Genomic DNA, 25259 nt, shown 5'->3' on the forward strand with positions numbered 1-25259 from the left:
CGCCACCAAGTCACAGAGCAACACCACCGCCCCCACCACACAAAACATGAAAACCACCTCCCAGACTGACCAGGATAACTAGTCACTGCACTGTATATGTGCCCTGCTGCTGCACCTGCCCCCTGCTAAAGGTGACTGTCCTGTCCAATGACCAAGCCCCTTCCCCCCCCCTTCAGACAGACTCCCCTCCAAAAGAAGAGGATGGAAACAGAAATGAACAGAAACGTATTCTTTATTAACAACCGCACATGGAACGGGGGGGTGAAACTTGGACGGGGTCTTGTGTGAGGCGGGTAGGAAAGGACTTTTCAAATTTTGGGGAATGAGAGCCTTCTAGTGGTAGAGCAGTCCGCAGGGGTGGAGTGAAATTTTTCACGGCCCCTTCCACCCCTCCGTGTTTGGACTTTGGGTGAGGGGGGTATGGGACTTGGTGGCGGGGCAGGGCAGTTACAGAGAGACTGCAGCGGGGCTCTCTCCTCCTGCCTCCGGTCCTGCAGAACATCCACAAGGCGGCGGAGCGTGTCCGTTTGCTCCCTCATTAGTCCAAGCAGCGTTTGAGTAGCCTGCCTGTCCTCCTGTCGCCACCTCTCCTCCCGTTCCATGTTTGCCCGGTGCATTTGGGACAAGTTCTCCCTCCACTGTGTCTGCTGGGCTGCCTGTGCTCGGGAGCATCCCATTAGTTCAGCAAACATGTCTTCCCGTGTCCTCTTCTTCCTCCTCCTAATGTGCGCTAGCCTCTGGGCAGATGTGGCTGTGGGAATTGGAAAAAGGGAGTGAATTCCTGAGACAGAGCAATGTATCTGTGAACAGAGAACATAGTCTTTCTCTGTGAACAAGACCATGCAGAGCACCTATCACACGCGCACTGAGGACAAGGTCGAATTTTCGGCCCTCGCCTACAGTGCCTGCGGTCTTGCTGTGGCGAGCTGAGGAGCAGGGCTGGACACCGGACTTTGTCTAGCTGGCAAACATGGTAAGCCGTAGACTTGTGGCCGCTTAAAACTTTAAGAGTGGCACTGGCCTCCTTTCAAATAGAAAGCAATGCGAGTCTCTGCTGGCAGCAATCCTGCAAGCATGAACTCTGCCCCTGTCCCACCCCCTCGCGGCTGTAAACCGCGTGGCTGTAAACCGGCGGTTGCAGTTCTATAAAGGGACGGGCAAGCAGTCCCAATACTAACTTTCCCATACCTAATTCACAGCAGGGAGCCATGCCAGACATCACCCTCCTGAAGGTCTCCGAGAGCCAGAAGGAGAAGATGCTCCGGGACAGCCTGCAGAAACCGGGGCCATTTGCTGCACTGCTGTGCAAGGCCATGATCCCGGAGTACCTGCTGGCGTTGTGGCAGGGAAACGTGTCCTACCACGGGGGGCCTAATAAGCTCTCCCTGCCCAGGAACCTGCTGATGAGGCTGGAAAAACACCTGCAGGAGGTGTATGAGGAGTTCTCCCCGGAGGATCTCGCCTCTATCCCCGGTTACATTGACCAGTTCCTGGCTTAGGTGCCCTTGGAGGGACAAATGACTGCAGGGTTTTGGGCATTATAATCATGAAGCGGACATTGTGCAATTTTTTGAAAATGGTTCGGACTATATATTGAGGCGCCCAAAAAAAGACAAATCATGATACACTTTGCACTGATTCCCCTTTTGTTTGACTTTACTGTTTACATGTTTTGAAGCACTTTACCCACTGTTCATATTTTCAATCTTCCTGTTTTGTTGCAAATAAATGTTTACATGTTTTAAAGCACTTTAGCTAATGTTAATATTTTAAATACGCCAGTTATGTTGTAAATAAATGTTTAGATATTTAAAACACTTACTGCTTGATCCGTCCCCTGAATCTGTGTCTGGGGTAACGGCTGGGGAGGGTTGGTAGGGGATCTCTGTCAGGGTGATGAAGAGCTCCTGGCTGTCGGGCAAATCAGCGTTGTAAGCGCTGTCTACTGCCTCGTCCTCCTCATCTCCTTCCTCCTCTTCCCCGTCCGCTGAGGAACCGGCCGCGGACAATATGCCATCCTCAGAGTCCACGGTCAGGGGTGGGGTGGTGGTGGCGGCCGCACCTAGGATGGAATGCAGTGCCTCGTAGAAACGGGATGTGTGGGGCTGGGATCCAGAGCGTCCGTTTGCCTCTTTGGTCTTCTGGTAGCCTTGTCTCAGCTCCTTGATTTTCACGCGGCACTGCGTTGCATCCCGGCTGTAGCCTCTCTCTGCCATGGCTTTAGAGATCTTCTCATAGATCTTTGCATTCCGTCTTTTGGAGCGCAGCTCCGAAAGCACGGACTCATCGCCCCACACTGCGATGAGATCCAAGACTTCCCGATCCGTCCATGCTGGGGCCCTCTTTCTATTGGATTGCACGGCCATCTCTGCTGGAGAGCTCTGCATCGTTGCCACTGCTGCTGAGCTCACCACGGTGTCCAAACAGAAACTGCGATTCAAACTGCCCAGACAGGAAAAGGAATTCAAATTTTCCCGGGGGAGTGGCTGGTCAGAGCATCCGAGCTCGGACTGCTGTCCAGAGCGTCAACAGAGTGGTGCACTGTGGGATAGCTCCCGGAGCTATTAGCGTCGATTTCCATCCACACCTAGCCTAATTCGACATGGCCATGTCGAATTTAGCGCTACTCCTCTCGTTGGGGAGGATTACAGAAATCGATTTAAAGAGAGCTCTATGTCGAACTAAATGGCTTCCTGGTGTGGACGGGTGCAGGGTTAATTCGATATAACGGCGCTAAATTCGACATAAAAGCCTAGTGTAGACCAGGCCTAAGAGATTGTGATGTATTTTTTAAAGAAGTATTTAACATTTTCAAATATTTATAAAACCCACCATTTATGGTTCCTCATTGGATAGCAGGTCAAATTCAAGGTTATGGTCCTCATCTTTAAAGCCTTCCATGGAAGCGATCCAAGTTACCAGACAAATGCCTCTCTCTACAGGATCACGACCTCCGCTGACAGCTATGTTCCACAGGAACAATAGAACTGTCAACCTAAAAAATAAGACCTTTACACGCAGCAGATGGAGTTTTCTTGACTACTGGTCCTCAAATCTGGAAGATGTCAGGACTACCACATACCTCAGCACCGTCAGAGCAAAATGAAAAACCCAGCCACCTTCCCACAATTAGCACCACCAACAGCAAAAAACAAACAAACAAAAAACCCCAAACAAACCAGAATCCCAGTTCTCTGGTGGAGAGTGAAGGCGAGATCTTTACATGCACACTATATAATAATAATTTTACGATGGTCCTGGTATGAAAATTAGGTAGATTAAACAGTGGCAAATTTTATTTAAAAAAAACTACATACAACATTTTCCCCATTTTTAAAATATTGCGAACACACAGATCAATCCTAAAATCCTTCTCATGTACCAATTTCCCCTTTACAAACTATACTTCAAATAATGTCAGCAAGCCCCATATACTACTGGCAATGCTGCTATGGAGCCTCTGTAGGCGCAATGCCACACATTCCAGCTCCTGACTCAGCACCTCATATCAATTTAAGAGCACTAGGTTATTTTTAATCTACTGCTCGTGAGTGTTTCTCTTCTGAGTTGAAGGGAGGAGTATAGTTAGAATGTAAAGTCTCTCTCACCGATTTATAAAAAAAAACCCCACAAACTGAAAAGGCATTATTATTCTTTATTTCCAGATCCAAGCTAGTACAGGATGGGAACAGAATGCCACTCCCCTCTTCCTTCTCAGAGCACCATGGGACGTTCTTTACCCATTTTCTTCATTTTATATTCCCCACACTTGAGGCATTGTACTGTCATGGCTGCCTTTCTCCTGAGTCAGGGAAAACTGCACATGACTCACCATAGAACTGCCTTGTTGCCAAGAGAGACTGAAGCTGAGTGATAGAATGCATTTCGTCCCAGGGATAACTGTACTGTCTCCATAACTTCCGCGCCCTCTGAGCATGAAAGGGGAAAGAGACAGACCAGAATTCAAACCAAGGACTCCTGTACAGCAGTGCACAGCCTGCCCACTAAGATACCAGACTCTCCTATTTTGAGCAATGGTGATGTCTTACCTTATCTATTTGCACTTTGGATATTTGCAATATTAGGGAATATTTGCCCCCACTTAGCTTTGACACTATATTTGCACAAAATTAGTAAGTGTGATAACATTAGCAAGACTCCCCATACTTGCTTATAACCATAACCATGTTAGGTTTAAACTTCACCTAATATATTGACCAAGAGATTTTGTTTTCTCACGCATATGATATCCAAATTATTAGTACAGAAACCGAGTATAGAATCTTTATTTATTTAAGGTCTTTGTACAAAAGACTAGAATAAATGTGCAAATACTCTTCCCATGCTTGCCTTTATTCTTCAGTCCAGCAAGTCAAAATATTTTCCTTGTTTTCTCCACCTAAAACTTTTGTTTCCTCAGTTTTAAGCATGAAGGTTTAGAAAGATTAGAAGTAGAAACAGGTATAGTTTTAAACTTGGGTTTAGCACATTCTCTGGAAGCAATTTACTTCTGTGTAATTCCACTGAGAGGAGATTTGGGAGCAAATTTACTAACAATTACTATCACTTATTTAATTCAACACCCCTGGATGGGTCAGTGGCAACCGAGATAGAACCAAGGACAAGGTTCCATATCGCAAAGAATTTAGCAGATTCATACATGTCCATACAGTGACTACCCATTAGAGGGGGACAGAGAACCAACCACACTGTGTGTATGTGGGTTACACATTTGCTTTTGTCAAATAACATCATGCTGCACAATGTATTTATTAAAGACCCAAATAAAAGTTTGGGTAAGGCAAAAATAACTATATAAAAAAAGGTGTCTTTGACCACTGAAACAGCTAAGAATCTTTATAATTTATCTACAGTACAAACATAAATGCATCATAAATAAAAGTTAATCCTCTTCCGGGAGAGAGGATGGCAACTTCTGTAACTGATGCGCACCACCTTAGAAAGACAAGGTGGGTGAAGTAATGTCTTTTATTGAACTATCTTCTATTGGGAAGAAGATACGCTTTCGAGTTTACACAGAGCTCCTCTCCAGATCTGGAAAAGGTACTCGGGCTATGTCAAAACTACAGTTAATGTCACAGAACTTATGTTGCTCAGGGGTTTGAATAAGCCCCACCCCCTGACCGACATAATTTACACCGACATAAGCACTGGTGTGGACGGCGCTATGTCGGTGTGTGAACTCCCGTCGATGTAGCTTCTGCCGCTTACAAAGGTGGTTTTATTATGCCAATGGTAGAGCTCTCTCCTGTCAGCATAGAGCGTCTTCACCAGACATGCTGCAGTGGTGCAGCTGTATCGCACTGCGGCTGTGCTGGACGTGTAGACATGCCCGCAGAGTGTCACACAACCAAATACCAAGTGGAACAGATGGTTTAGCGTAACTAGTTAACCCATATTGTAAGAGACGATTCAAGATGAAGTAGCCAGTTAACCCCTCTGCAGTCATAGGACAAAAAAGGGAAGTTAGCGGGTTACTGATTGTTGTAATAAGCCATAAATCCAGTGACTTTGTTAAATCCACAATTTTTAATGTCTAGCAAAGTTACGAATTTAAGCTCCAAGCTTGTCTTTTGAAAGTGTTGTGCAAGTTTCCTTTGAAGATGAAGATAGAGGTCATATATGGAGTAACTGGTTTGTGAAAAGTGTTCACCTACTGATGATATGGTGTTTTTATCTTTTATCATTTTTCTGAGACAAGGTGGGTGAGGTAGTATCTTTTATTGAACCACTTTCTGAGGATAGAGACAAGCTTTCAAGCTTACACAGAGCTCTTCTTCAAGTCTGAGATGAGTTTGTAGAATTTCTCTTGGAGTTGTTTGGGGAGGGATTTGAAAACATGCAATTTTGAAGATGCAATTTTGGGTTACATTAACAGAGGCATAGCATGCAAGTTAAGGGAGGTGATAGTACCACTCTACTTAGTGCTGGTTAGGCCTGAGCTGGAGTACTGTGTCCAATTTTGGTCACTGCTATATATAGGGCCTGTAGTAAGATGAGGCCCTGAAACGTAAACCCTTATCAGAGGCCCAGTATGAGTAAAGTAAAGTAATGGTCAAGACTTTGCTAACATAAAGCAAAGTTAAGCTGTGAGCAGAGGCAGGCCCTGCTCACAGAAGCTGGCAAGGAAAGGGCTGATGCTGCAAAAAGAGACATACCTAAAAGGTACTGGACACCAGATATCAGAACATTCGCATACTTGTACATTCCACACACAACAAGGAACAAGCTGACCCATCCCAATGACAGGGCCAAAAGGGTAATATGATGGATAGAGTTGTTTTGTTCGAACCAACATTTACAAGGTGAGAAGTGGCACCTTGCTACCTAGTGGGGTTGTACCTTGCTGCGTAGAGGGGTTGCACCTCAATACGTCAAGAGTGATGTGTAACTTGTTTGTACCTGTGTATGCATCCCTAGGGCGGTGTCTTTGTCCAGCCTAGGGGGCAGTGGAAAGTCCCGCCACTGACTGAGCTGAGTCCATTGTCAGGGAGCATATAAGTACTAGCTAGCCGCACCTCAGCAGCACCTTGGACTTCTATGCCGGGGAGCTGGAGACTGTGTTTCTCTTCGACAATAAACCTGGCCGACGTGCCTTCGTACCTTACTAGAGTCTGTGGTCATTGGGGGTTCTCTCGGGGTCTGCTGTGTCAGCTGTCTGCGCAGAGCTGGGGCAGTGCACAGAGGGAACACACACACACACGCAGCCGATTGATATCAACATTGAACAGAGCAGAGCACCACACCAGTAGCGTCTGACAACAGGGCCCTACCAAATTCACGGCCCATTTTAGTCAATTTCACAGTCATAGGATTTTAAAAATCATAAATTTCATGATTCCAGCTATTTAAATCTGAAATGTCATGGTGTTGTAATTGTAGGAGTCCTGATCCAAAAAGGAGTTGGGGGGGGGGGTCACAGGTTATTGTAGGGGGGTTGCAGTTCTTATTTCTGTGCTGCTGCTGCCAGCGGCGCTGCCTTCAAAGCTGAGCAGCTGGAGAGTGGTGGCTGCTGGCTGGGAGCCCAGCTCTAAAGGTAGGGCCGCCTCAGCAACAGCGCAGAAGTAAGGATGGCATGGTATGGTATTGCCACCCTTACTTCTGCACTGCTGCCTGCAGAGCTGGGCCATCAGTCAGCAGACGCCACTGTCCGGTTGCCCACTCTGAAGCCAGCAACGCAGAAGTAAGGCTAGCATGGTATGGTATTGCCACTCTTACTTCTGCGCTGCTGCTGGCGGGGCACTGCCTGCAGAGCTGGGGACCTGGCCAACAGCCACCACTCTCTGGCAGCCCAGCTCTGAAATCAGTGCAGAAGTAAGGGTGTCAATACTGTGACCCCTCTAAAATAGCCTTGTGACCCCCCTGCAACTCCCTTTTGGGTCAGGACTCCTAATTTGAGAAACGCTGGTCTCCCCCGTGAATCTGAATAGTCTAGGGTAAGAGCATGCAAAAGACCAGATTTCATGGTGGGAGACCAGATTTCACAGTCCATGACGCATTTTTCATGGCCATAAATTTATTAGGGCCCTAACTATACACACAGGATGTAGAGAAACTGGAAAGGATACAGAGTGAGTGACAAAGATGATCAAAGTGATGGAATGTAAGCCAGATGCGCAAAGGCTGAAGGAACTGAGTATCTTTAGTTTGGAAAAGAGGGAGATTGCGCGGGGGGAGAGGGGGCAGAGAACATGATGGTGGTCTTCAAATACTTCTAAGGCTCCCATTAAAAAGATGAGGAAAAACTGTTTTGTCTTGCCACAGAGAGCAGGACAAAAGGCAATGGGTACATTAAATCTCAGGGAAAACTTCTGAACTGTAAGAACAGTAGGACAATGGAACAAACTTCCTCTGGAAGTCGGGAAAACTCCTTCACTGGAGGTTTCAAAATGAGACTCGATAGCCATCTGTCTTGAAAGGGTTACACACAACAAATCCTGCACCTTGGCAGGAGGTTAAACTAGTTGACCCTTGCGCTCCCTTCTAATCCTTCAATTCACCACAGTTTACCCAGGAATTTAAGGATATCATCAAATGCTTCTCCAAAAAACTCCAAGACAAACTCTATTAACTCATCCCCCATGAACCCACCCCAGGGACCTTCTACGTGCTTCCCAAAATACACAAACAAGGGAACCCAGGGAGACCCATCACATCTGGTTATGGCACTCGTTCTGAAGGAGTATCAGGACTCAGAACCCATCCTTAAACCACTCACCATACAAAGGGCCAGCTTCCTCCATGACACAACCAACTTCTTCCATAAACTCCGCACCATTAACAACCTCCCTCAGAATATCATCCTTGCCACCATGGATGTCACTTCCTGATACACCAACATCCCTCACAATGATGGCACAGCTACCTGCCTCAAATATTTACAAGACAATGGACAACCCTCAGAAATGCATCCCAAACACATCACCAAATTCATCCATTTCATCCTTACCCATAACAATTTTATATTCAACAACAAACACTTTGTCCAAACCATGGGAACAGCCCTGGGTATTAGGATGGCTCCCCAATATGCCAACCTCTTCATGGGCCACCTTGAACAAGAATTTATGGACAAATGCACCATGAAACCAATGATATAGCTGAGATACATCGAGGATATTTTCATCCAGTGGACAGACGACAAACTCCCTCATAGATGTCCACCACAACTTCAACAACTTCCACCCATCCATTAAACTCTCTCTGGAATGGTCCAACACCAGCATCCATTTCCTAGACACCACAATCAACTTCAACAATCGAACCCTTCAGACAAATATATATAAGAAACCCATGGATCACCACACCTATCTTCATAGATCCAGTAACAACCCCAAACACACCAAGAAATTGGTTATCTACAGCCAGGCACTCAGATTCCACAGAATATGATCCAAGGAAAAAGTCTGGGATATACACCTTAACACACTCAAAACCACCTTCACTAAACAAGGACAATATACCAGAGAAGATGACCGCATCTTGGAATGGGCCACCCAAATACACCGAGATAACCTGCTTCAATATAGAAATAAAACCCCCTCTGACCGCACACCCCTATTTGTCACCTACCACCCCACACTGGAACCCATACAGGGTATCATCAAACAACTACAACCCATATTCGATGGGGACCTCAACCTAAAAGGAATCTTTTCTGAACCCCCTTTTTCTGGCCTTCAAACAATGCCCCAACCTCTCCAAAGACGTCATCAGAATCAACCTGCCCACAGACCAGGACACACTAACTCAAAGCAGCATCAGACCCTGCCAGTACAACAGAAGAAAAACTGCAGACACATCTCCACTGATACAATGATCAACACCCCCACAACACACTTTTCAAGTTCCATGGGTCCTACACATGTCTATCACAGCAAGTGATGTACCTCAACCAGTGAGCTAAATGCCCCAACAACAACTATGTGGGTGAAGCCAGACTATCACTATGTTCTCGAATGAACTCTCAAAGGAAAATGATAAAAGACAAAAACACCACATCACCTGTGGGTGAACACTTTTCACAAAGCGATCACTCTATATCTGACCTATTAGAGGAAACCCGCACAACACTTTCAAAAGATGATCCTCAGAGCTTAAATTCATAACTTTGCTAGACTCTGAAAATCATGGTCTTAATAAAGACATTGGATTTATGGCTTATTACAACAATCTGTAACCCTCTAACCCCTGTTTTTGTCCTATGACTAAAGGGGTGTTAATGGTCCACTCCATCTTGAATTGTCCCTTAGAAAGTGCCAACTACTTATGCTAAACTATCTGTTCAATCTTGTATTTAGCTATGACACTCTGAATACGTTTCCCAGACCTGAAGAAGAGCTCTGTGGTAAAGTCAGTGATCAAGACATTTAAGCAGACTTGCTAACAGATAGCACCATGATGCAATCAAAAAGGTAGGCCACCACCTGTATCATGGCCTTCTTGCTGGAATATTTAACAATATTTGACCGTTGTCAAATAATAGGCAGTCAACTGACTGGCTTGCCAAGCCTATATAACTTAATACAACTAAAGTCAATGATGCCAGCACTAAAATGGTTTCAATTATTCCTCTCAAACAGGATCCAGAGAGTGATCATGGGAAAGAGAAGTAGTTATCCAACAATCTTCATATTTGGAATCTTACATGGATCCATCCATCTCCTCACTGCTTCAGCTTTTACACAAGTCCACTTGTAGAGATGGTGAGACACCCCACGCTCCATTGCCAAAAATGTATACTGAAGATATCCAACTCTGTTATGTTCCATAAATGCACCAATGTCAACACAAGGATGTCATAATGCCTACAAGAGCTGAGCTTCTGGGTGAAGAACAGCTGGCTAAAACTGAACTTAGATAAGAATGAGGTGATGAGAGTCAGAAGACGAAATGTTTAGAAGAACTAGCAGAAAGAACAGTCCCTCACCTTTTAACAAAGGCATCCACTTGTCAATTGGTCTGAAGCCTCCGGGTCCTGTTGAACTCACCGCTAAGCCAAATTGCAATGAGCAAAAAAGGAAAAATGAAAAACAAAAAACTTTACTCCATTTCCAGCTTGTTCGGAAATGTATTCCATTCCTCCTTGATAAAGATTCTTCTATAGCAATCCATACATTCTTCAGAGATCATGGAAATATATTGTAAATTACTGTATATTTCTACACAGTAAGGTTGATGTTGGATGTAATGAAAAGGCTCTAGCTTGCACAGACAGTGTGACTGCCACCTCAATGGGAATGGCCATCATGAGCACATCACACCTGCGCTCTACTCCCGTCACTGACTCCAAATCAGATCGCATTGTCCCATGGCTAGGTCATGCCCTTGATCCTGACCATCAAAACAATCAGTGGGTCAGATCTCAGCTACATCAGTGACTGTGTCTCCATTTATTACCTGTCAAGATGACTACATTCCGTTGGGACAATGAAGCTTATAAAGCAGAAAATATCTGAAAATAAAGTTCTCCCTCAAGGAGATTCAGGTGTGGGACAAGTTTCAAGAAGAATTTAGAATGATCCTGAGCCTACCCATCTTTAAGGAGCAATGCAAGACCTTCTTCTTTGACATACCATTTCCACCATTACAGGAATCATAATTTTTTTTTAAATTATTTTCTGAGCAGAGACTTTAAATCAGAGATGGGAGAACAAACAGTAGACTCAATAGATCTTGCTATGCAGATTTTATTTATATGGGGAGGACTTCGATACTATGGTACCAACAACTATTGACAACTCTGAGATAAACAGAAATAGATTTTTGAGATCTACAAATCCACAAGGCTCTTTCCATTGAGCCATACGATTCTAATTTGTTGATAAGGGCATTTGGGTATCAATCAGAAATAAATGAAAATCACATCATAGTACTAACTTATTAAACTAAACAAAAGTAAACCAATTCAGAATAACTAGGTCTGACTGACTGCACTTCCTATAACTCCAGGAAACACAGTAAAATAATTTAGTCAGAGCATCTTTACAAGAAGTATATTGAACACTTTGAAAATCTCTATTCCGCTAAAAATTGAAATCACGTCAGTAGCTGTTATTCTTGCCCTTTGCAGTTTATGGTTTTGCCTTCTATAAACAGAGGCTACTGAAGTTCTCGTCATAGAGGTAATCAAAAAGAAAGGATTGAAGTAACTGGAGAAAAATACTTTACAAACAGTTCAGCAATATCCATAGTTACTAAATAAACCATCATAAACTGTCAGTGCCTAAAGACCTGACCACTGTGCCGTATGTTTCTCTTGTTAATACTTATAATAGTTTTATATTGTACCCATCTCCATACTTGACCAAGAAATAGGGAAAAACTTTGGCATCCTCAACTCCAGATCAAAAATGCTTTGTGCAAAAAATCTGAATTGTTACATTAAGGTAAAGGCTACAGATGAATAACTAATATCAAGTATTTGATTACTCAATTGTCTCCAAATACTTGTCCAAGTGGGCTCTTATTCAATCACTGTCTTGATTGTTCCCAAATCATATAAGCAATAGTGTTCCTAAAATCTAATACAAATCTAGCTAAGCTGGCCTAAAAAGTATACTGATGGATAATTGATGTATGAGTTCTGTGTTCTGTTTTGTTTTAAATAACTGAGTTTAACACCATCATATGACTTCAACAAAAAGGTTCATTCATGCCTCATTAAAAAAAAGCCTTTTGACCTAGTCATATTGTTCAGCAGTGAATCGTAGGCACCGCACAGCACTTTTCAAACATTGCTCCTTATACAAAGGAGAGATTTTAAAGAATAAAAATTAAAACTCATTCATTACCAAAACCTGAAATCTAAGACAGCTTACAAAAGGTAACCTACAGAACTGACTTTGCTTCTGTGATATGCAAACTTTAGGGCATGGTTATTAGTTAGAAGGCTATGACTTTAAGCTTATTGTAGGTTTAACTGGCACCCTCGCTTGTTCTTTATATAACCCAGCCACTATGCAGTTTTATTCTACCACATACCAGACCACAGAAAACTAAACCTAGCAACAGTTAAATTCTCTCAGAGATTATCACTAAAACAGTCTCCTACAACTCTGCAAACCTAACAAGAGATGTTAAAATGAATAACTGGCTTGTTTTAAGAAACCCGTTTTTTCCAGTTTGCTATTTTATGTTTTGTGGCAATACTTCTATGGTCTTGATTTCACAACAACAAAAACCTGCAGGGATTGGTAATGAGAAGCTAGATTTTTCACATCTACACTGTCCACACAGCAGTGACCAATTGTTGTTCCCATCAGTGACTTGTGTGGAATTAGTTTATTAAATCTCAGTATAAGCCCCACTGGACATTTTATTCGGAGTACAAAGGTTGGGATTGGAAGCAACGGGGACCACTGTTGGCAGTCTCAACAAAAAAGGCAAGCACTGTCTGCCCCATGAATGCTGAACTCCCCACTCACTCCTGTAAGTTTCCTTCGTGTCAGGGTTCAGCCATACCGGCTAAGCAACTGAGTAGGCTTGCACTACCACTGGCTGTCCTCCACCTCTTAAAGAGGACAGAGGACCCTAGACTCCAACGTGGCCAACATGGCACCTTTCAAAAACACAATAACAGCACATGAAAAATGTTAATGAAAAAAAAAATATCTGTCTCTGATAGTTCTGTGTGGATTCAACAGTTGAGAATATGCACGTATTTTTGTTGAAGCAAGCCTTATGTACTCCTAGGGGAATTCTGCGCCACTGCACATGTGCAGAATTTATGTCCCCCGCAGATTTCTTTGCTTCCCTGCAGAAAAATGACTTTCTGATGGGGAAGCAAAGGGAAACCACAAGAGTGGTCATGCGACCCTCCCCAGCAGTATGTTTCGGGTGCCCAGGGCAGCCAGCAGAGAGGTAAATCACTGTGGGGCAGGAGGCAGAACTGGGGAAGACCCGGGTGATGGCTCCTACCCTCTGCCGGGCTCAGCTGCTAGTCCGGGCTGGGCTGCAGAGGACGGGACTACTTCTTCCACTGCACAGCATCCGGGGCAGGGTCAGACCCACCCACAGATTTCTCCCCCGGCTGCAGGAAGCTTTGCAAACTCCCCCACTTCCTGCACCCATCACACCTCAGCTGAGGGGGGAAGGATCCCTGTACAGGAAGCTGCTCCCCCATCCACCCAACCCCTGTGCATCCAGACAAGCTCATACTCACCTCCCTCCCGCACTCAGAACCCCCCGATAGGCTCCACTCCCCCTGCACCTGGACCACCCAGACGAGCCCCCGGCACCCAGATCCCTGCCCCACCAAGCCCCAACCAGTTGCACCTGGATCCCCACCCCACTGAGCCCCACTCCACCAGCATCTGGACCCCTCCACCAACCCCCCATGCCCAGACCACCCTGCCGAGCTCTATCCCCCCCACACCCAGACACACACACCGCTGAGCCCCAACCACCTTCACCTGGACCCCGCTGCAGAGACCCATTACCAGTGCACCCAGAACCCCCAACAAGCCCCTGTGCATCCAGATCCCCTCCACATCCAGATCCCCCACTGAGCAGCCTGCACCCAGATTGTCCCACACAGAACCCTCTCAAACCACACATGGATCCCCCAACACTAAGCCTCTTCACACTTGGATCTTGCATTGCTGAGCCTACCTGATACACCTAGCACAGAGGGGCAGGGCGCTGGGCTGTTTCTGGGGCAGGCCCCATCCTTGCACTCTGTCAGGGTTGAATGCAGCCTCACCGCTGAGTCTGTGTCAGGGAGGGGGAGGGAGGGAAAGCTGCATAGTGATCTCCCACCTCTGTGCGGCCAGTGGCCCGTGCCCCCAATGCCATGCTGGAGCCTCCACATTTATTTGACCCACAAAATTTGCAGAATGTTGCAGCATTTTAAAATATTGTGTGCAGAATTTTTTTTTTTTTTTGCATAGAATTTTTTATTTTTTTGCACAGAATGCTCTCAGGAGCACTTATGGCAGCAATGGATGAAAAGTAATTATACTTACAAGCTTCCTCTTCTAGGGAGACTGAGTTCCTTCTGGAAAAAATACAAACAAAACATTAGAAAATTAATGAAGAAAGATCTTAAATTAACTTCCTGTTTATCTAATCTAGTAATATTACTTTACAAATAAAATATTAAGGGCTAGATTTTCAAAGGTGTGTTCAAAAGATGCCAGCACTCCTAATTTGTTACCACATATATTATCATTGCATGCATAATATGGTATTTGCACCAGTTTATAGCCAACTGAGCACTCAACTGGCCAGGTATGCACACAAATACTTGCTTTGTCTGCACAATTATGATATTTACAGTCACAAATTAGAAGCATACAATTGTATATAAACGTACTAACCATCTTTGCAATTAATTCTATTCTGTCCTACACAGTTCATCACTCTAGCATCTGAGTGCCTTCCCATAGTGCATCAAGCAACATGATAACATCTGTCATGTGTTTGTTCTCCTACCATCTCCCCAGGGGCTAAGTGTGTGCAGTGGTGTTTTGTCTTGGATTTTTTTTTTAAATATACACATACTGCTATATGTTTGAGAAGAGAAAATCAAAGAAATGCACCTTGCACTTAGAATCAGCACATTTCACCATTAACTGTAAAGATTAAAAGACATGGAAATAAATAAATATTTTTTGAACTTCCATCTCAGGTTAGCGCATCTCTCTCTCTTTTTGAAAACATTTTACACTGCTGCATTTTTAATATTTCACCACTAGATGGGGGTATCATCCTACTCAGAGTCCACCTTCAACAAGGCACCCAAGAAATAAGTCATAAACAGTAAAGTTAAAGAGCCACACGTGTATTTTTAGGGAGGTTTTTTTTTTTTAATAATTCTACTACTCTGTATTTTTAATAGGACAATGTGAGGATAAATATCACATTTAAAGCAATTAAAATTTAATGGTGTTATTAATACGATCAAATGCAATTTATTCTAACTGACCCTAATATAAATCTTTAATTTACTTTTTACCATTTACAATTATTACAGCTAGAGCCAGCATATTTTCTGTTTGCAATGCCCCACCAATCAGCTCCTCCCCCTCCCTTCCAGCGCCTCCTGTCCACTACTGATCAGCTGTTCAGAGAGAGAGAGGACCGAGGGCAGGAAGAGGCAGGGGAGGGGGTGGAGTGGGGGGCAGGAAAAGGCAGGGCAGGTGTGGGGGCTTGAGGGAGGGGTGGAGTGGGGGTGGGGCCAGGTGAAGAGCGGGGTGCGGGTTTTGAGGAAGGGATGGAGTGGGGGCGGGGCCTCGGGCGGAGCAGGGGTCGAGCATCCCCTGAAAACTGAGGAAGTTGACACCTATGTTTAAAGGGTTACATTTGTTTTTATTCTCATTTGTACCTGTGAGAGTAACTTTTCGTTATCCATGAAAACAACATTTTTCTTAATCCATAATCCACTGTCTGAATTTGGAAATTAACACATTTTACTTTAGAAAAACATATGGTATATTATATGTGATCTCTCAATGTAACTCAATCAAATATGCCATGACTGAATTACACTCTATCCCTATAGTAGTCACATTCATTCTGTGATTGCACCTAAATGAATATACTGCAATTAGAGCATCAATATACAATACAGTTTTTGAAATTCAACACCTCTAAGGCCTTGACTACAATAGGGCGAGTAATCAGTGGTACAGCCATCAGTTTTTATATCCATTGTTCCACTATGTCCCACCTCATATTACCCTCCTGAAATGTCCCTTCATTCCTACTTTGCAGACCCTCAGACAGCAATCCACCTGAAACTACAATCTTCTGTGCCCATTCAATAGTAACCTCCTTCCCCAGCCATGTCCCCTGACCCCCCAACCATTGCTCCCCCACTTAACTGACTGAATCAGGAACAGCAGACCTGGTAGCTGCCCAGCCTTGCCCCCTTCCGCCCCCCAACAGGTTTTAAAGGGGCTAACGGCATGGAAGGGCCAAAGCAAGGGGAGTGGAGCTGGAAGCTCAACAACTGTGAGCAGCAGCACCGCCAGCTCTGCTCTTCCTGCTGCAGCTTCAACCAGTGCACCATCAGCAATCCACTGTCTGCAGAGTTATAGAGCCAGAACCAGGGATATAGGGAGGAAGGATTACTGGAGAAGGGAACAGCATATGTGGGGAACATAGCTAGTGCAGAGGGGAATAGTGTGGGGGGCAGAAACTGAAGTCTCAGCTGATGATCCACAGCAGGACAGCCATCTGAGACTTGCATTTCAGGAGCAGGAGTGCAGACATTTCAGGGGGCACTGCACAAAGGGGCAGGGCAGGGAATAAGGAGGTGCAAAAGGAGTGGGGTCGTAGTTGGTGAACTAAGGAGCTTTCATTGGTTGAGGAAACTGGAATGTCCATACTGGCACTCAGCTGATTGCATCTTTACACCTACAAGTTACCAGGGTAACTTCAATCACACAAAGTACTGATATGTGGACTTAAGGCGCATTTCAATCAATCAGTTAAAGTACATTGCACTCGACTGACATTTCAAGTATAGACAAAACGGTAGAGCCTGACAATACTTCATGGAGATCTGTAGTTACTTATTTCCCATAAATCGGGATAAGAGCTTGGATATTTTTGTAGCCCAGCTAAGGGAAGCAAGTTTCAGTATGTTAATTATGAAGGAAGTGTTGGTGACTAGAATTACTTTACCATGCTAATCCTGCCAAACATCACACAAAGAGAACTTGGCAATACATATCTGTGCATTCTTGAAACAGAGTTCATATTTCAAATGGCAAGATGATTAATATAACACTGCCATGCTATGACCACCAAATCTGACCTGGTATTTAGCTTTGGGTATAGTAATTCTTTCATTGTTCCACGACTCAATAAATCCTCTGAGTAACTGTGCTAATTATGTAAAATGTTTTCTTCCATATAAGACCTAACCCCAATTTAGAGTGAAACATCAAAGAATAGCAGATTCCATGCACAATCTGAAGTATCTGTCTCTTTGAGCACTTTAACTGTCAATACATAGATATATTATCCTGATTACCTCAGCCCAGCTCTGTGCCACCTGCTCTCAAGGTCGGTAATATAATCCTCTAAATGCATGTTTATTTTCAGTATCCTCTTACAAAAATGACAGACTGTCAATTTGTCTAGTTTTATTTCTCAAACTTTTTTCCACAGATGAAACCCATCAACAATTAGCATGAAGGATAAAGTCAAGTCCTGATGCAGTCGAATAACATGACCGACAACTGAGGTCTTATTCAACATGTTGCCTCGGAAAATTGAATTACTGAGAACAGAACCATTCTGGAATCATCCCTTTCAATTAACTTACGTTCTCAAAAATGTGATTCATCAGGCTGTATCTTTACATACAGAGGAAAATGCCATTACATTAATTATCTGTTTTATTGAAAAGTAATAAAATTAACTTAGGGATTGTTTAGCAATACTAATTTTTTAACTTAATAATCACAGAAGAAGGGTGCAGTGTTTTAGTCATGTTAGGAGTAGGTGATACATCACACTGTCTTCCTTTAATCACTCTTTATAAAAGCACCATGGAGAGATATTTCATCATCACTTTCTCTCAATATTGCAATTCGTCCTTGAATGTGTAGCTGCACATGTGGCACATACCCACAGGCAAAGCGGGATGCTAAAATGTGCTCTTAATGCACCATACTTTGGCCCTTTCAAATTAACTGAAAATCACCACTACCTGGCTGTTCCCAGTTTCTGCCAGCACAGGCACCAGGGTTCCTGAGGCCTTTTCTACACAACCGGGGTAAGTCGACCTAAGTTACGCTACTCAAGCTACGTGAATAACGTAGTTGGAGTCGACATAGCTTAGGTCGACTTACTGCGGTGTCTACACTGCGCTGCATCGACGGGAGATGCTCTCTTGTCGACTTACCTTACTCCTCTCGTTCCAGTGGAGTACCGGAGTCGACCGGAGAGCACTCTGTGGTCAATTTAGTGGGTCTTCACTAGACCTGCTAAACTGATCCCTGCTGCATCGATTGCAGGAGCACGGAAGTGTAGTCATGGCCTGAGGTTGCCTTTGACCTTGGAACTCTTATTTGGTAAGCTTATCACCATCCCAGCTGAGCCACCAAACAAGATGATATAAAAGTATTTCTATAGCTAGAAGGGAAAATACATTTTGCTTGGTAAATTAAGGATAATATTTCACATATGTTGTAAGATCAACTGACACTCACTGACCTGACATCATGCACTCATATTTTAAATTTTTCCTTTGCTGACTGGAAATGTTTGCTTTAGGGTGCACTATCAACCAGCAGGGGATTAATTAAATCTGTTTCTACACATAAACCACTTGCATTACAGAAATGATAATGAGGATTAGAATCTCCAGTTCTGATGGAAAATACAACCTGCCCATGCAAGGACACCAACTATAATCCACCTATCAGACTGAAAAAGGAAGGAATTTTTCATGGTTTAAAAAAAAACTAAGCTTTTCTTTCCCTACAAGTCAAGAAAATCTGCTATTTCTTACTACAGGAATGTTTATAAGTGGATATTAAAAATAATGTATTTCAATTTCCTTCTCTCCAAAAAATAAAATATCATTTGAATTTGGTTGCCAAACTGCACGGCAAAGAGATTTAAACATCAATACTAACAACGTGAGCATTTTGACAACAACATATCTATAAGATGAAATGTTGGATTAATTTGTGGTATACACTGCAGGTGTTAATTTCCATAATTAACAATTTTATTGTAAAACTAAATAATTAAGGATTATATTGTTATATCACCCGATTAAATATAAAAATGCTTTAAAGAAAATTGCTACCTTAACACTTTCCAATACCACCTAAAATCAGCAATATTGAGAAGATTTAGACAGCTGCAATATCCTTAGCCCACACACTTTAGAGGTGTTTTGCCTGCAATAATGTTAATATATAATTAAAATTATCATGGGTATCTCAGATCTGGCAGTGTGTTCTCTCTCACACTCCTGCTGCTAGCCACATGTTGAATTACAATGTACCAGGATTTTCCTCCCCTTACAAAGCCTGCATGGCAGGGCCAAAGCAGCAGTAGCAGCTTTAGGACAATTTAGGGCTGTGGAAGGGTGATATGACCAGTGCCCTAAGTAGTTAATAATGTGTAATTATTATTATTATTCTAAATGCCCACACGTAAACCAACTAAACAATCAAAATACGTTTGGGATTACTTTCCAAATTCAGTATAGTCTCATGTCAGTAAGAAATAGTATCATTTGTAAAATATATTGAAACAACCAACTGGAAAAGGGATTTGATATTCAGCTGACAAATAGCCTCACTCCTCTAAAGAACCAGTTTGTCTCAATCCTCAAAACAATGAGTCAAGAGCTAGCATATATCATAACGTGTAAATTTTCAGCTTCTTCCTTTTTTAAAAAATGCACAATGCTTTTAAGCACCCAGCTAGCAAAACAAAGCGCTTTCAGGTTTCCCTTCAGAGCTCAGTCACTATGAAATGGCTGGAAACTAGAAAAAATCTGTGTGTTAAAGGGGAATAGCAACCACAGGCAAGAATTTACACACACAGAGTGTCATCTACATATAGCAAACTGCCCCAGCGAGGGTACAGCTAAGTATCCAAGTCAAACCCACTCACATAATCTGGCAAGAAACTGTGGCTCCAAAAGCCTCCAATCTGTCATTCCACTTACTTCAGGGTTTCATCAAGATTTTAAGGCAATCAGTTACCTATAGGGTTGCCAACTTTCTAATGGCACAAAACTGAACACCCTAGCCCCGCCCCTTCCCTGAGGCCCTGTCCCCACTTACTACATTCCCCCTCCCTTGGTGCCTCTCTCTCCCCCATGCTCACTCACTTTCACTGGTCTGGGGCAGGGGCTCCGGGGTGGGACCAAGCTTTTCTTGGGGCTTGGGGTGCAGGAGGGGGCTCCAGGCTGGGGGGGTGGGGCCGAGGGATTCGGCGTGTGGGAGGGGGCTGTGGGTTGAGGCAGGGCGTGGGGGTGCAGGATCTGGGGTGGGGCTGGGGGTGCAGGAGGGGGCTCTGGGACGCGGGCTTACCTTGGGTGGCTCCCGGGTCAGCGGTGCAGCAAGGGGGCTAAGGCAGGCTGCCTGCCTGTCCTGACACACGTTGTGCGCACCCCGGAAGCGGCCAACAGGTCTGACGCTAGTAGGCGGGGGGTCAGGAAGCTCCGCACGCTGCTCTCGCCGCCCCAGGCACTGTCCCCCAGCACGCACTGGCCAGGCTCGGGGCGGGGGTAGCACGCGGAGCTCCATTCCCCCTCCACCCCCCCAGGAGACAGACCTGCTGGCCGCTTCCGGGGCACAGCGCGGTGGCCTAGGACAGGTAGGCGGTGCTGACTGGAGCCGCCGGGGTCCCTTTTCGACTGGGTGTTCTGGTCGAAAACCAGACACCTGGTCACCCTAGTTACCTAACTGCCAATGGCTCAAGAGTACATCTTAGAAGGTATAAAGGAATTTCCTGTCAAACATCCCCACATCATGGCTTGGATGCGGGAATGAGAGCAAGGGCTGCATGCTCTGTAAATTCCCAAGCAAGTGGGCAGAGCCTAGCCTCACTCCTTCAATGAGTCAGCCAACAAAGTTGAGCTGATAAAGTGTGGGGGGGAACAGATTACTTCCTCATGGGGGCAAGGAAGGGGCAGGGAAGGAACTGAGATTCTCAGAGTCACAATTTTTTCTCAGGGCTCTTCCTCCTGGGATTAAGAGCAAAGACTCAGTCTAGTCCTACATTACCAGTAAAGATGCAGGAGGGATAGCTCAATGGTTTGAGCACTGGCTTGCTAAACCCAGAGTTGTGAGTTCAATCCTTGAGGAGACCATTTAGGGATCTGGGCCAAAAATCTGTCTGGGGATTGGTCCTGCTTTGAGCGGGGGTGGGACTAGATGATCTCCTGAGGTCCCTTCCAACCCTGATATTCTATAATAAAAGCAGTAGTTAAATAGTTGATCTCAAAAACCTTTTAGCTGATAATATTACACAATGGTTGGCTTTTCAAAATGAATTAACCTCCTCTCTGGACTCCCTGCCAGAGTTAAAAATCGCAGGTACAGTAACTTGACTGTGCAATTTCTCTTTAGTAAATTAGTTTACTGAGATCTTTAAAGATTCAGCAGGGTGATATTAAAGAGAAATGGCATCAACTTGAGTGGCATGCTGAATGAAGGGCTAAGGAAATTTTGCTGCAATGCATTTCAGTAATGCCCTACATCTACCCCACAATATGATGACAGCATATCAGAAAAACAGGTAGATTTGATTAGGAAGACCGACTAACAAAATTTAGAGCTATATTTTGAGTACTAGCACTGCCACGTCTGACACACATAAGGCATGCCTGCCAAGCTTCTTTATGCAATAGATTTTATTTGAAGAGAGAAACACTCTCAAGAACTCAGTGCATGTAATGGAACACACATGTTTAGGAGTAACTAGGGCAGGCCTGCACAACTCGTAAAGCGGCAAGGGCCATATTACTGCAAAGAAAACAGCTGAGGGCCGAAACCCCCCCCGCACCGCCACCCCCCCCCCCCCGCCCCCCTCCCCCCCCCCCCCCAAACCCCCCCCCCCCCCCGCGCCACCCGCCCCACGGAAACAACCCCCCCCAGCGCTGCCGAAACACACCACCACCCCCCCAGTGCCACCTGCCCCGCAGAAACAAACCCTCCTTCCCCAGCGCCACCCCACCGAAACAGCAGTATTGAACCTCGGTAATTTGTTATAGCGGGCCCCTAAGGTAGTATAATTAAGGTAAAAGAAAAATGTCTTTTTGCTAGAAGTAGAATAAGATCTTCCCCCCACTTTGTAATCAATTGCCCTGTTGAATGAATGAGGTGTGAATGAGGAAGGTGTGGAAGGCAGGCACCTCCAGACAGCTGCAACCCTTGGAGAGGGTAGGGCTGGCTCTAGGATTTTTGCCGCCCCAAGCAAAAAAATTTTTGGCCGCCCCCCCCCCTTTTTTTCGTGCCCCTCTGCCCCCGGCCCCACCCCCAACTCCACCCCTTCTGAACCCCTTCCCAAAATCCCCAGCCCTGCCTCCTCCCATGGCGTGCCGCATTTCCCCCCCACCATTGCTTCCTGCGGGCCCCCCCCGCGACCTTCCGCTCTAGCTCACCTCCGCTCCGCTCTGCCTGCTCCCCCGGGTGTGCTGCCGCTCCGCTTCTCCCCCCTCCCTCTCAGGTGAGGGAGGGGGGAGAAGCGGAGCGGCGGCGCCTTCAGGGGAGCAGGCGGAGCGGAGGTGAGCTAGGGTCGGGGGGCGCAGGAAGTAACGGGGGGGGGTAGAGGAACCGCTCCTTGCTCCAGCTCACCTCCGCTCCACCACCGCCACCTCCCCCGAGTGCCCGCCACTCGGCTTCTCATCCCTTCCTCCCTCCCAGCCTTGCTGCGCGAAATAGCGGGTTTGCGCATGGCAAGCCTGGGAGGGAGGGGGGAGAAGCGGAGTGGCGGTGCGTTCAGGGGAGCAGGCGGAGCAGAGGTGAGCTAGGGTGGGGGGGCGCAGGAAGTAATGGGGGTGTAGAGGAACCATTCCCCGCTCCAGCTCACCTCCACTCCACCACCGCCGCCTCCCCTGAGCGCCCGCTGCTCGGCTTGTCCTCCCTCCCAGCCTTGCTGCGTGAAACAGCTGTTCCGCGCGCGGCAAGCCTGGGAGGGAGGGGGGAGAAGTGGAATGGCGGCGGCGCGCTCAGGGGGGCAGGTGGAGGCGGAGCGGAGGCAAGCTGGGGCGGCGGGGCCCCATGCCCCGGAGTCGGCGCCTATGATGGCTGGTGCCAGAATGCCGCCCCTAGAAATGTGCCACCCCAAGCACCTGCTTGTTTCGCTGGTGCCTGGAGCCGGCCGTGGGAGAGGGGATGGGAGCCAGACCAGATCAGTAGAACAGGTCAGCCACTGATTCGCCGCTCGCCTCCTCAGCCCCCCCTCCACCGGCTCGCCTACTCACTCCCCGCCACTGCCCGCCCGCTTGCCTACTCAGCCCCCCTCCTTCACCCGCCGCTTGCCTACTCACCCCCCCATTGGCCGCACAATGAGCCCACCTACTCAACCCCCGCGGGCCGCACAGTGAGCCCACGCGGGCCGCATGCGGCCCCCGGGCCGCATGTTGTGCAGGCCTGAACTAGGGTGACCAGACAGCAAATGTGAAAAATCGGGACACAGGGTGAGGGGTAATAGGAACCTATATAAGAAAAAGACCCCAAAATCAGGACTGTCCCTATAAAATCGGGACATCTGGTCACCCTAGGAGTAACATTTATATTTATTAACTTAAGGAGAGTGCAATGGAGACATGTTGCATACATGGGGCAAAGGCAAAAGAACAGAAAAAAGTGGTGTAGGATTGGCTCTAGACACACTTTTATAGAATCATAGAAATGTAGGGCTGGAAGGGACCTCATAGGAATAAGTATAGCAAAACCATCCGGGGTCAGATGTTTGTCTAACCAGTTCTTAAAAACATCCAACTATGAGGATTTCACAGCACCCTAGATAACCTGTTCCATTGCTTAATTACCTTTATAGTTAGAAAGCTTTTCCTACTATCCAACATAAATCTCTTTTGCGTCAAGCTAAGCTAATTACAACTTTGTCCTACCATTGATGGCCATGAAGAACAATAGATCACAGTCCTTCTTGTAATAACCTTTTATATATTTGAAGACTATTATGTCCTCCCTCAGCCTGCTGTTCTCTAAATTAAACATGCCCTATTCTTTCAACTTTTCCTCATAGGTAGGGACCTATCAAATTCACGGTCATGAAAAACGCGTCATGGACCATGAAATCTGGTATCACCCTGTGAAATTTGGTCTTTTGTGTGCTTTTACCCTATACTGTACAGATTTCATTGGGGAGACCAGTGTTTCTCAAATTGGGGGTCCTGACCCAAAAGGGAGTTTCAGGGGGATCACAAGGTTATTTTAAGGGAGTTACAGTATTGCCACCCTTACTTCTGCCCTGCCTTCAGAACTGGGTGGCTGGAGAGCGGCAGCTGTTGGCCAGGCGCCGAGCTCTGAAGGCAGCGCCCCACCAGCAGCAGTGCAGAAGTAAGGGTAGCAATACCACACCATGCCACCCTTTACTTCTGCGCTGGTGCTGGCAGTGGCTCTGCCTTCAGAGCTGGGCTCCTCGCCAGCAGCTGCCGCTCTCCAGGCAGTGCCGCCACCGCCGCCAGCAGCAGTGCAGAAGTAAGGGTAGCAGTACCGCAACCCACACACACACACAATAACCTTGTGACACACACAAACACACACACACACACACACACACACACCACTCCTTTTTGGGTCAGGACCCCTACAATTACAACACCGTGACTTTTCAGATTTAGATAGCTGAAATAATGAAATTCACAATTTTAAAATTCTATGGCCGTGAAATTGATCAAAATGGACAGTGAATTTGGTAGGGTCCTACTCATAGGTTAGGTTTTCTAAATCTCTTTTTTCTTTTCTTTTTTTCCCTTTTTGCTCTCCTCTGGATTCTCTTCAATTTGTCCACATCTTCCTTACAGCATGATGCCCAAAACTGGTCATCTGTGTCTTACTTATGATACTCTTGTTAATACACCTCACAATGACATCAGGCTTTTCTACAATGGCATCACACTGTTGCATCATATTCAATGTATGATGCACTATAACTCCCTAGATCGTTTTCTGCAGTACTGCTACTTACCAGTTATTCCACCTTTTATGTTTTGCATTTTATTTTTCCTACTTAAGTATAGTACTTTGCACTTGTCTTTATTGAATATCATCTTATTGATTTCAGAG

The 25259-nt window shown here is 45.6% G+C and overlaps 1 protein-coding gene across 1 annotated transcript in view; it reads right to left on the minus strand.

Annotated features, from left to right (window-relative positions):
* Positions 1-25259, minus strand: part of MAST2 (microtubule associated serine/threonine kinase 2) — a 326453-nt gene that overhangs the window by 166447 nt on the left and 134747 nt on the right. The window contains exon 4 of the mRNA XM_026651972.1: positions 14487-14518. Within this exon, the coding sequence (XP_026507757.1) occupies positions 14487-14518 (32 nt within the window). The remainder of the gene's footprint in view (positions 1-14486; positions 14519-25259) is intronic.

The sequence above is a fragment of the Terrapene carolina genome, unplaced genomic scaffold, assembly GCF_002925995.2.
Source record: "Terrapene carolina triunguis isolate 2854851 unplaced genomic scaffold, T_m_triunguis-2.0 Scaffold110, whole genome shotgun sequence".
Lineage (NCBI taxonomy): Eukaryota > Metazoa > Chordata > Testudines > Emydidae > Terrapene > Terrapene triunguis.